Below are 12623 nucleotides of genomic sequence, written 5' to 3' on the forward strand. Positions count from 1 at the left end.
GTTGAGGAATTTTATTCCTCCTCCCAAACAATGACAACATAAATACATCCCCTCTCTTGCCACAGAAAATTCCCCGGGAATAAGGTAAAGAAAATTCTTACTGCCTTAATTAAACTCTACCTTTAAAAAGATTTACTAAGAAAGACTATTTGGAAGAAAATGAAAACAAAAATAATTTTAACTAAATTACAACTTGAAATCTTATTTCTCATTGTTAAATTATGAAGTGTGTCTAGTATATACTTACAGTTTATCTCCGAGCGTGTCTTTTCTTCTCTTACATTTCTACTTGTTGAGTGAATTCTATGTGGTACAGCAACAAGGGGCTAGGAAAGACCAAAATCAACGATATGTGGCATTTGATGAATCAAGTCACAGTCTGGTCCACAAAATTACTCAAATGTGAAAGAGATACTCTATTTTATACAAAAATGGCACAAAATATAATGAATCTGTGAATATTTTTTTCAAAAAGAGGCAACTACAAACTGGGAGCTTCTAAGATTATGGATATATTTTATCCACAGCAGGTTCCCAATAAATGTTCTCTGAGTTGAATATATATAAATATATAAAACTGAGTGTTTCAATAATTCAACAGCTGTTCAAAAGCTGCAGCTTTCCTTGTTTCACAAGAGAATATTTTAATTAAAAAAATCGCAAGTTCTTTTATCAAAAAGAATGAGATAAATAAAATAAAATGACGCTAAAGGTATTCATGATTTGTGGGCCTTTTACTTAGTAAACATAATTTTCCCCCCTTTATGTATTTTCTTGTAGGACTAGTGCTCTATTTTCTTTCCTTTCACTGTATTAAACTCACTCTGTGTAACGCCACACTCAGAAACATTCGGGGGTGGGGAAGAGGAGGAGTGGTGATGCGTTCTTACTGCTACATCACGGACATTCCTTCAACCATCCGGGGAGTACAAGGGGCCCTATCTGTAAAGCCTCTGCAGCTCCATTCCATACACTCTAAGGTCTCACCTTAAGAGGTGATGCCAGCATCTATTTCATGTACCAAATAGGTTTTTTTCTGTGTGTGAAACGCTTCCCTTGAAGTCATTACCTTTGAAGGAGATACACTCTTAGGCATATCTTCGTGGAAAATGTAATTCATAAACACTGGAGCTCAAATGATCAGATTTGAAAGGCAGATCAAGAACAGGACCCAAGTTAACTATTCTTAGTACAGGCACATCTCAGGAAATAAAGCCATATGAATCTACAAGACCCCAATTACTGAAATACTGACAGTAGTAAAATAGTAGCATAAGTCATTTCAAAAATGAAGTATTTAAACTTCACACGTACACAGTGATTTGTAGTTTACAAAGTGCTTTCATACACCTGAGCTCATTTTGTCCTCAAAATAAATTTATGAACCTAGTACTATTCTTGATTTTATAGATAAGAACACTGAGACTCAAAATTAGGGTGCTCAGCTAATTAGATGCAGAGCTGGGGAACCCTGTACTTCTGATCACAATATATAGTAGCAAAAATAGGTATCATGTCAGGTTAGTCACAGAGACTGCTATCATCAGTGAACATGAATAAAACCTATGATTGCCTATGAGAACAGTTTTACTTTCCCAGCTTAAATGGTATAACTATAAAATTATTAAATCTTAGAATGCTGCACATAGTAAATGGGTTAACATGTAGGAGAAGAAACTTATATCAAGTAAATAATCTGTGGAAGTTTTTTTTGTAATCAAATGAAACACATTCATTCTCACTGGTTCTAATATTTTAAGTAACAGTGCACTAGGTAAACATTTGTTTTACTATTTTTTCACTTCCTTATACATTTAAAACTGACAGTAAGAGAATTTTTAATGTTTTGACAAAAATTTTTTAAAGTCACAGAACAACTGTGGTTTTCCCCGCTGATGATTAAGATCACTTTGCAGGGTGTCCCAGCTTACAGGGGCATTTCTACAGTCCTGCGCCACCATGCAAATTCAGGACTGCCTGTACGGTGAATGACGGGAGAAGAGTTTATAAAACCTAAGTTTTTAAAAAGCAAAATTAAGCAAAACAACAAAAATAATTTTTCCCTATTATAAGGTCAATAATACTTCACGTTCCTTAAGTTGTTTTCAAACTCTTTTACAGACCTTGAACAAAAAGGCAGATAGCTGATTTAATTACAGCTGTGTAATGATGGCAAGCTAGAACAATGGTGAATTAATAGAAAGGTTCTCTCTGACTTAAGAGGATATGCAACCATCTTTCTGACCACTGAGAGCTATCATTCCCTCAATATCATCAATAAAATTTATACCACTTTAAGTGCCTTACATAAAGCCAGTCAGGGTCAACGCTATCCACGTCAGTTACAGACCCAATAACAAAATTCTGCCATGTCACATTTACTAAGCTTATGTTAGGTGCCACAATTACTAGCTTAGCTAGGAATGTTAAATATGCCAACAGAAGGGAGGCTTCCTTTGATATCAATGCTTCCATCATATTAATTATTCTCTAACAACTACGCTGGCTCATTTTTAAACATTTCCATAGTGGATAATTAGGGTTTTAGTCACTAACAAAAGCAATCCTATACTTTCTACTAACCACTAATAATTCATGAGGTACCGTACAAGGATTTTTTTAAAGAGGAAAACCGAACAGAAATTTTGAGTATATTCTAACATCTGGTTTAAGTGCTTCCCATTTGTGTTCTCTCTTTTATAGTGGACGATCTATTTGGCAACTTCATCTCAAGTGACTACTCTGAAAGAACTACAGTAATTTCACTGAGTGGATTAGATGATTGTGTCTTTGCCATTTTAAGAGGCCAGTAAGAAAAATCCTGCACATGACTTCCCTAAGAGAGACCAAGTCAAAGAGTTAATTATTCCCTTAAGAGATTTTTATTTAAACTAGACCCAGAACTTCAAAAAACTGATTCTGAGATGCACATACCTATATACATATGTGTTAAATATACTAGCTGGTAAAAACAATTCCTACCTCAGGATCATCATCATCAAAATCATGGTAAGTGGAATGATCTGGATTATTCACTTTATCCAACAGTTCAATTGCCAAAGACCGTGTCAAAGGTTGTGTGACAAACGGGTGCTATATAAACAATACAGAACACTCATTAGAAACCTGATTGGATGGCATTTTATTTTTTGAAAAAAGATATATTTCAGGGCAAAAATAATACCTGTAGTAACTTCTCAGCAGTAGGTCTTTTTTTTGGATTTTTGGTAAGCGCCATTTTCACAAAATGATGAAAACTATTTGACCTAAGAAATTTTGAAAATTAGATTTTTAAATTTTAATTCTTTTTTTTACTCATGATTATAAAGTAAATAACAGAAAAATACTTACCACTTCATTTTATCCTTTAGTTTAGGAGGCTGAAAATTACTTTTTGTCATTAGAAACAATGCTCTGAAAAATCAACAACAAATCATTACACAGCATTTTAAAGATTTCATATTTTAATATATAATATAAATAACTCTGTTACTATTAAGTAATTCTATTACTACTAATAAGGTAGAGCAAGACTAAGAATATTATTTGTTCATGATGTAATAAATACTGGGCAGGGGGAAGGGATTACCCTTAATTTAAGCATAGAGTTCTCCAATTATGACACACTGACCTCATTGGGTGTAAGTCAAACATAGGCGGCTGAAGCTCAGCGAGTTCTATGGCAGTGATTCCTACTGCCCAGAGATCACAGAGCTGATTGTATCCCCCTTTCCTCTCAACGGCTGCAACTTCTGGAGCCATCCTGAAAGAAATATTCCAGGAAAAAACCCAAAACAAAACAAAAAAACAACTTCTATTTATTGTATTTTCTTTCATATTCCCACCAGAGGCACTTGGAACTATATCTAAGTTGAGGCCTATCTAGGCCCTGATATCTGAAAAATATGTAGTATTTCAAAGATCTCTTCCAAGATCTTGACTTTGTAAGATTCTCCATCCCAAGACCCTACTGGTGACTCCTTGGCTCCTTTGCCATACTTACTATAAAGGTTTATAGAACTTTGTAATTATAATATAGCAACATATCCCACAGTTGTCCATACTCCATCATTTCCTCTGTACAATTCTGCAGAATTTTACAGAGAAATAACATCTTGCAACAAATGATCTATAATTTTTAGCTCTACCTGCTTATACCAATAAACTGCAATCTGGCCTCTGTTTTCATGTGACCAAAACTATTTATTGGGGCATCAATAATCTTCATTTAGTACTTAACTCATATTTACTATAAAGTTAATTGGCAGTTTTTCAGTTTTATTATAATGGTGGAAGTTATAAAAATGAGTGTTTGCTTTTTAAAACTGTATTTATTTAGAGGAAATTGACCCAAACTTAGGTTTGGTTTTTTTTTTAACTTTCCTATATAGTCTTATTCTAATTATTCTCTATGAATTTGTATTTGACTGATTTAAATGATTATACTAATTTTCAAATATAAAAATTTTAAATCCTAAACAACAATTTTAAAAATAACCAACCCTTACATATCAAAAGAATGATTTAAATAAGTAGCTTTACAAATTCACACTTGTCTTCCTAGTATGATTTCAGGCAAGTCAAGTAAGTCAGTCAAGTTAAACACACACACAACACACCAACCCTCTAACTTTCAAGATGCTTGTTCTTAAAATATTTCTAATCTTAAAATACTCCTTAAAAATATTCAAATTATTCTAAGAAAAGTAATTTTAAAGTTTGTCAGTTATTACTTTACTGATGGCTAGATTCCAGCTTGCTGGTGGAAATGCACTAGCAGAGAATCAAAGTGCATAAAGCTGATATGCCTGGCTTGCCATGTTAGGTGATGTTTTTCCATTTCTCTATAAAAAGATGAGTGAAAGTATCCAGCTAGTGTACTTCTACTTCTGCCAGTTAGGCTGTATGCTTACCACTGTCAACTGAGTTCATCTCTGAGCCCATTTATTCATTATGTTACATATCTTATTATATAATACTATAAATAATATTATTTAAATGTTATGAAAAAACTGATCTTGTTATGAAGTTAAAAGAGTTATGAAAATTAAAGTGAATTCTTCCGAAAACCTTGTTAAAGACAAGTTTCTAAAGACAAAACCAAAAAACCTGGCAAATTAGGTAAGAATATGACAACTGTAAAAGACCAGGAAGGCTATAGACTGTATAATTCCATTTGTATGACATTCAGGGAAAACGCAAAACCGTAGAGACAGAAATCAGACTGGGTGTTGACAGAGGGTAGGGATGAGGGAACAGAATTTACTAAAAGGGGACAAAAGAACACTTCCTTGGGTGCTGGAAACCCATCTTTTATATTGATTATGGTGGTATTTCTCACTACCACAGCATACAAGTTTCTCAACCTTGGGAGAACTGCACACCTAATAAGGCTAAATTTATACGTCATACGTCTGACTTTAAAAAAAAGTTCACATGCTTTGTACGTCCAAGTTCTCACTGCACTTTACAGAAACACAACCCCGAAATATAGCTGAGGCATTGTGGGTATAGTTTATATTATTAAGACAGAACTCTAATTAGTGAGCCAGTCAAAGAAAAGGTCTTGGTCCTATGGCAAAGAAAAGAAAAAAGTACACTCATATGCCTTAAATTAAAATAAAATGTTTAAGGTACACATGTATTAATTTTGAGTTTGCCATTGAACAGACATTTTTTATTAACTGAGTAACTGCCAACCTAGTCACTTTGGACAAGAGATTCCATTCTGTTCTACATCCCTAGAGTTCATGTAGGAAAGACATGGTACTAGAAAGACAGATGAAGTATGAGAATGTTCCCAAAATTTACTTTGCCTAATTCACAATTTCACATGCTCCCAAGATAGTTCCTACTTTCTTATAAGAGGAGTAACATTAGCTTTTAATCTCTGAAGCTGAGCTGGAGATCAGTTATCGACAAACATTTACTAAGTATGTGTAAAAACCATGCTGGACCCCAGAGAATCAATGAGAGTTCCTTTATATCGAGGTTCTCAAAAGCCATTATCCACCTTTTACAGCCTATTTCACTTAATGAAAATAAACATGATAAAATATTCTTTGGCTGTGTAATCCATCCACAAGTGTACATGCCTAAATTGCTTAAGCTACTGATTATCTTCTTAATCTGTTTTAGTCCTAAAAATTTTGACCAGTCTCTTTTTTTCAATAAATGCTATATTCAGTAATGATAGAAAAACAAAAAGTTAAATTGTCAATTAAAATACAATTACCAATATGGTGTACCAATGAAAGACTTCCGTTTGGCAATTGTAGCTGTAATCTGTGCAGATACTCCAAAATCAGCTATTAAAAAAATAAGAAACATTTAGAAAAGAAAGCTGAGGGAAAGTAAAATTTACAGTAACATGAGAAGAAACTTTTAATAATTCTTTTCATTAAACCAATTTCACACAAATGAGATATTCTTAAACATCACATTAAAATTTTTAACTTTTATGGGTTAGCACTAAAATATCACAAAGTAGTCAGTATGTATCACAGCCAAATAGATTCCTATATATCCCTGCATGAATCAAATGACAACAAAAGTCAAGATCAAATGATTTTGGTGAGAAAGAGACAGCTGAGAAAATTTAAGCTGCCAGACTTAATAATATTATAATTTCAAATTCCCAGGACTTGAAATTCAAGGAATATCACTGGAAGGGACCATAAGTTATAATATATTCCATTCACTTCCTGCCACACTCATGATGACTGACGTCAAACAAACTAATAATCTACTGGCCAGTCTACCCTAGCTTGAAAAGACATCCAAACAGAATATTCTACAAAATCTCACCTCAGCAATACATTCTAATACCAACACCAATCACTACCAGAAAATCTGTTTTTACGTAGGATTTGTTGCTATTCTTTACGTATGTTGAGTTCTAAATATTTTCTAGTTTTTAATGGTCATTTCTAAGTCCTTATCAACCAAGATATATATAGGATGTCTGCCAGGAAGGGACACAGTATTAACACAAAATATTAAACTGCTGACAGAAACTGTTAGCCATCAATAGTTAGATAAATGCTTTTTTCATCTTTAGAGGTGGTTTGGAAAAATTTTATTACATGTTAATTTTCAGATACATACTTTTAAATCTGATTAGTCGTAGTGTAGGCTATAGTTCAAAATAGTTTTATTTGTGCTTTTACAAATGTTTTTTGAATTCTGATTTATCTTATAGTAATATGTAATTCAAAATAACTTTCTTATTTATTAAAAACTTCACTTAACACCTAACAGCCATGATTTTATTTATAAAAACTACTATACTATATATGTTTCCAGTCTTAAACTTTCAAACTTATTGAGGGTTTAAATTCTATTTCAGTCATAACCAAAAGTTACAAAATAAAAGGTACAGTTTGAAAGAAAGCAACATCCAGCATCGATATTACATTCTTATATAAGTAATACTGTATTTTATTTTAAAAGCTAATGTAAAGGATGTAGGATTGCTGGTATAATTGATTTTTTGGCTTTTGTTTGTTTACCTTGTTTTTTGGTTATAAGGTAATTTTGTACAGATTATTCTTCCTAAAAGTCACATCCCTCAGGTTACAGGTAAAAGAATCTCTAAAGAATTATTATTTTATTGTATCTTTACAACAACTCTGTCATATGTGAAGGGCAGACTTTATCCCCATTTAAGAGAAGAGGAACCAGATACAGAGAGGTTATATATGCCCCACAATGAGATTTTCACCTAAAAATACAGAAATGCTGAGGGAAAACCTAGCCCTAACAGAGGAAAATATAAATTTACTATGTTCTGGAATAAATTTGCACAAATGACAAAATTTTAATTTACTTACCCAACTTTACATGACCATTATCCGTTAACAGAATGTTAGCTCCCTTCAAAGTGAGAACATTTTAAAGTAAGAAATATTTTTTTCAGACGGCACATATAATAGATCAAATATACATGCTTAAAATAATCACAAATGGCAGCCTTAGACCTAGAAATACTTAAAATTTAAAGTATCCCCAATCAAAGTGTTACATCATTATATTCACAGGAAAACTTATCAAGCACATTTTAGGCAATTTGACTATTCTTATAAAATATCCACCCTGCAAAAGGCTGCTATTAACACAATATGAATGTTATTATAAAAATGATGTATTATTTTTCATCTAAATGTTATTTTCTTACTGATCAAACACTGTGACTGCACTAAAATGTGACCTTATATTGGCATTTTCAATTCCTTGTATTACATTTTAAACTTGTTATTTCCTGTTCAAAAAACCCGCAAATTTCCCTTTCTAGGAATTGATCATTGATGAAAATGGTGCTGGTGTGTAAGACTGAACCTTGCTGCTTAGTACATGGGGCTGTCTATCTTAACACGTCTGCCCGCAGTTGAGGCCCGTTCAGAACATAAACAACTAGCCATGGGCCAACCAAATTAAAATGTCACCTGTTTGCATGACTGAGAGATAACAGAAAATATAGATTGGTTTCTACCCTGGTTTCTGGCACAGCCCTCTGGAAACCCTGGTAATTTTGTAAGTGACAAGAGCACTACGAGCACCTTTTGTTCTAATATATGATCTCAGACCCTGGTTCTTAACACAGTGCTCTTGAAACACTTGTAATTTTGGGGGTGACAAGAGTATCTTCTGTTCTAATGAAGCAACTCTGGGTGGGCTCCTGGACAGCTCGTGGATGAGGGATGGTCACCGGAAAGACCAAGCCATGATTGGAAGCTTGGAATTTTCGGCCCTGCCCCACATTCTCTTGAGAAGGGAGAAGAGCTGAAAATGGAGTTAATGACTGATCATGCCTAAAGAGGAAGCCTCCATAAAATCTCAGTAGTATGGGGTGTGGAGAGCTTCCAGATGGGTAGAGTTTCCAGGAGAAGGTCGTGTCTGGAGAAGGCAAGGAAGCTCCACACCCCTTCCCACATACCTTGCCCTATGCATCTCTCCCATCTGGATGTTCATCTCTCTTATCAAATCCTTTAATAAACTGGTAAATGTAAATAATTCCCTGAGTTCTGTGAGCCACTCTAACAAATTAATTGAACCCAAGGAAGGGGGTTCAATTAATTAATTCTGATCTATACAGCCAGTTGCTCAGAAGCACAGCTGATAACCTGGGCTTGGAACCTATTAACTGGGGTGTATGTGTGTGTGTGGTGTGGGAAGGGACAGTCCTGTGGGACTGAGCCTGTATCTGTGGGATCTGATGGTATCTCCAGGAAACAGTCTCAGAATTGAGTTAAATGGCAGGACACCCAGTTGGTGTCACAGAGAACTGCTTGTTGTGGGGGAAACTCCACACATTTGGTGACCACAAGTGTCAGAAGTGAAGTGTTCTGTGTGAGTAAGTAAAGGAGACTCAGGAAAGAAGCACACAGTAGGGAAGAACTGGGCTTTTCCCTACACAGAGAGGAAAAAACTCAGTTTTTTCCCATTACAAAAATGACCCAGTAACATTTTAGCCACCCCTACTTTCTGACCTGAGCCCAAAGTAACCACTTCAATAAGCTCAAAGCTTTTGGAAGAGGTAGAAATACTGTCTCCCAAGATGTATAGACTTTTTAAATTTTATTTTTTGCCTTTTCTATAACTTTTAAATGAGCAAGCAAAAGTAAGCAGGCTCTTTAATCAAAGGTGTCATCAATCATGTAATTATACGCTTAAAGGAAAAATACTAGGAAACCCCTTTCCACTCAAAAAAGAGGAAGCCATAATATAAGACTGCACCCCCTGATATTACTGCAGCACTATGGAATAATGGGAGAAACGAGAAAAAGGAGGGACAAGGGACTACAGCAGGGATTTTTTTTTTTTTTAGGAGGGAGGAGGGGGGAGGAGCAGAGAGAGAGAATCTTAAGCAGGCTCCATGCTCAGAGCGGAGCCTGATATGGGGCTCAATCTCACAACCCTGAGATCATGACCTGAGCCAAAATCAGGAGTTAGACGCTTAATAAACTGACTGATACAGCAAGGATTTTAACTTGATCTAGGCCCCAGCTATCCAGATGTCTGCCATAATGCTCAGTTTGGTTTTTCCCCAGCTCCAGGTTAATTTTCCTAAATTATAGCTTATATCACATCATGTGCATCTATGGCCTTTAATGCTTCCTTCCTTCCATTCCTCTCTCCCTGAGCAACCAAGTGCTATTTTAAGCTTTAGGGTTATAGTAATAAATATAGTAATAAATAAGAATAAGCTCCAGCTCTCATGAAGTTTACATTGAATAGGAGAGAAAGAAAATCTAAAAATGAATACACACACACACACACATATGAATGAATGGACACAACAAATTATTCAAAGTCAGTGAGAGATAAGTACTTTAAAGACAGTGATATCTGAGCAGAGATCTGGATGAAGTGAGGGTGCAGAGCCATGCCAAAATCTGGGAGAAAAACATGCCAGGAAGAGGGCACAGCAAATACAAAGCCCTTGGTGCCAGAATGAGTTCTACATATTCCAAAAACATCAAGTTTAGTGTGGCTGGAACAGAATGAGTAAAATGGAGAGGAGTGTGACGTGAGGTCAGAGAGAAAAGCAGGGGTCAGATCACGGATAACCTTATAGGCCATGGTAAGGAAACACCTGGATTTACACTGAGTATGGTAGGAAGCCAAGGTGGTTCATAAATAGAAGAGTGATAAGCTCTGATTTAAAAAGATCACTCTGGTTGCAAGGTGGAGAAGTGACGACAGAAACACTCAAATAGAAACACTCAAGAACAGAGCAGTTAGAAGGCTGCTACAGAAGTGCAGGTGAGATGGAATAAACTGGTGGCTTAGACCAGGGTAGAAATAATGGTGATGGGCAGAATCTCCCCAGTTAGGGTCAAACTCTGAAGTTTGGCACACAACTCTTTGTGTAATGGAGCTAAGCCCATTTCCTGTTACTCTCATACCTTCTCTTCTCTTCAGTAATACGGTGCAGCTTCTATCCTCCCTAAAATGCTGCCACACTTTCTGATGTCTGTATCTTTGCTTACGTTGTTCCCTCTGCTTGGAAGGCACTCCACCATCTACTTCTGACAAAAATCTATCAGTCTTTCCAGATCATCAAAGTGCTGATGACACAGAACCTTTCTTGATTTACTTATGTTATGATCTCTTCTCCCTTTCAACTCCAAAGCTCTTTGCTTATGTCTTTTAAGTGGCTCACAAAAAATAAAGTAAATGATCTCAGCAGGTGATCTGACATTCCACTGAAATTTCATGCAAAATATGAAGGCATGTACATAAGGACATTTTCTGAGAAGAGAGTCCATGGCTTTCATCAGAGACTCAAAGGATACCCCCCAAAAAAGTTAATAACCTTTATGCTAAAGAAAACTATTTCAGAAAACAAAAGGGAGAAAAGAAGTAGGAAAAAAGATGAATGAGGAAGAAGGTAAAAGAAAAATAAATGAAAGGAGAAAATAACTAAGTTGGGGAGATGGCAGAATGTTTAGAAATAACTTCAGGAGTCCTGCCATAGCACCTAGTTTACCACAGGGCTAACCCCGGCACACCCAGCGAACCTGCTCTCCTCTGCCAGTTAAATCAAAGACCATCAGAAAATGTTACAGTTGAACTTGTCCATTTTGAGAAATTATTAATGGTAGTTCCTTAAGATTGTCAAAGTTTACTATAATATTCAAAAGCATGAAATGTTCTAAAAACCCCAACTTAATGGAAGCTGATGACCTAATTTGCTTTTTACAAATAAATAACTACAGATAAACGAATATGGGGTATTACAACACTAATCCACAAATGTATCCTTTAAAAGGGTAAATTTTATGGTATGTGAATTGTATCTCAATAAAGCTACTTTAAAAAAGTAATAAAACTCTTAAAAGTACCACTCAATTTTACTATAGTAACATATTACAGTTAAGAAATTCATCAAATAGATTAAGACAATTGCTCAACAGTTTGAGCCAAGTATTTAAAAATGAAGAGAGGCCATTAGGTTAAACATATGATGTATACCTTTATATCTCTGTGCATTTTTCCTTTACTGTGAAGATAGTATAATCCCTGGAGTTTCAAAAAACAAAAAACAAACAGAAATTAGTAAGACTTTACTACAGAGCATATTTTGGGATGTAAAGTGATTAACTAAATAATAGTTTGTTTTTTATTTACTCATTACAGAAAGTCTAGTGGTAATCATTATTTTACTGAAACAGCCTAAAAGACAAAAGCATCAAGAAAATGAAAAAGGCAAAGCTCAGCAGAAACCACTAACTTTTTTTTTTTTTTTAATTTTTTTTATTGTTATGTTAATCCCCATACATTACATCATTAGTTTTAGATATAGTGTTCCATGATTCATTGTTTGTGCATAACACCCAGTGCTCCATGCAGAACGTGCCCTCCTCAATACCCATCACCAGGCTAACCCATCCTCCCAACCCCCTCCCCTCTAGAACCCTCAGTTTGTTTTTCAGAGTCCATCGTCTCTCATGGTTCTTCTCCCCCTCCGATTTCCCCCCCTTCATTCTTCCCCTCCTGCTACATTCTTCTTCTTCTTTTTTTCTTTCTTAACATATATTGCATTATTTGTTTCAGAGGTACAGATCTGAGATTCAACAGTCCTGCACAATTCACAGCGCTTACCAGAACACATACCCTCC

General features: G+C 35.1%; 1 protein-coding gene across 4 annotated transcripts in view; it reads right to left on the minus strand.

Annotated features, from left to right (window-relative positions):
• Positions 1–12623, minus strand: part of MAP4K3 (mitogen-activated protein kinase kinase kinase kinase 3) — a 183540-nt gene that overhangs the window by 60065 nt on the left and 110852 nt on the right. For all 4 annotated transcript variants that reach the window (XM_032410353.1, XM_032410352.1, XM_032410356.1 and 1 more), the window contains exons 6-13: positions 11977–12024; positions 7833–7875; positions 6236–6308; positions 3632–3763; positions 3352–3414; positions 3185–3266; positions 2983–3093; positions 248–326 (exon numbers count right to left, since the gene is read on the minus strand). In XM_032410353.1, the coding sequence (XP_032266244.1) occupies positions 248–326; positions 2983–3093; positions 3185–3266; positions 3352–3414; positions 3632–3763; positions 6236–6308; positions 7833–7875; positions 11977–12024 (631 nt within the window). The remainder of the gene's footprint in view (positions 1–247; positions 327–2982; positions 3094–3184; positions 3267–3351; positions 3415–3631; positions 3764–6235; positions 6309–7832; positions 7876–11976; positions 12025–12623) is intronic.

The sequence above is a fragment of the Phoca vitulina genome, unplaced genomic scaffold, assembly GCF_004348235.1.
Source record: "Phoca vitulina isolate PV1807 unplaced genomic scaffold, GSC_HSeal_1.0 scaffold12, whole genome shotgun sequence".
NCBI classification, from domain to species: domain Eukaryota; kingdom Metazoa; phylum Chordata; class Mammalia; order Carnivora; family Phocidae; genus Phoca; species Phoca vitulina.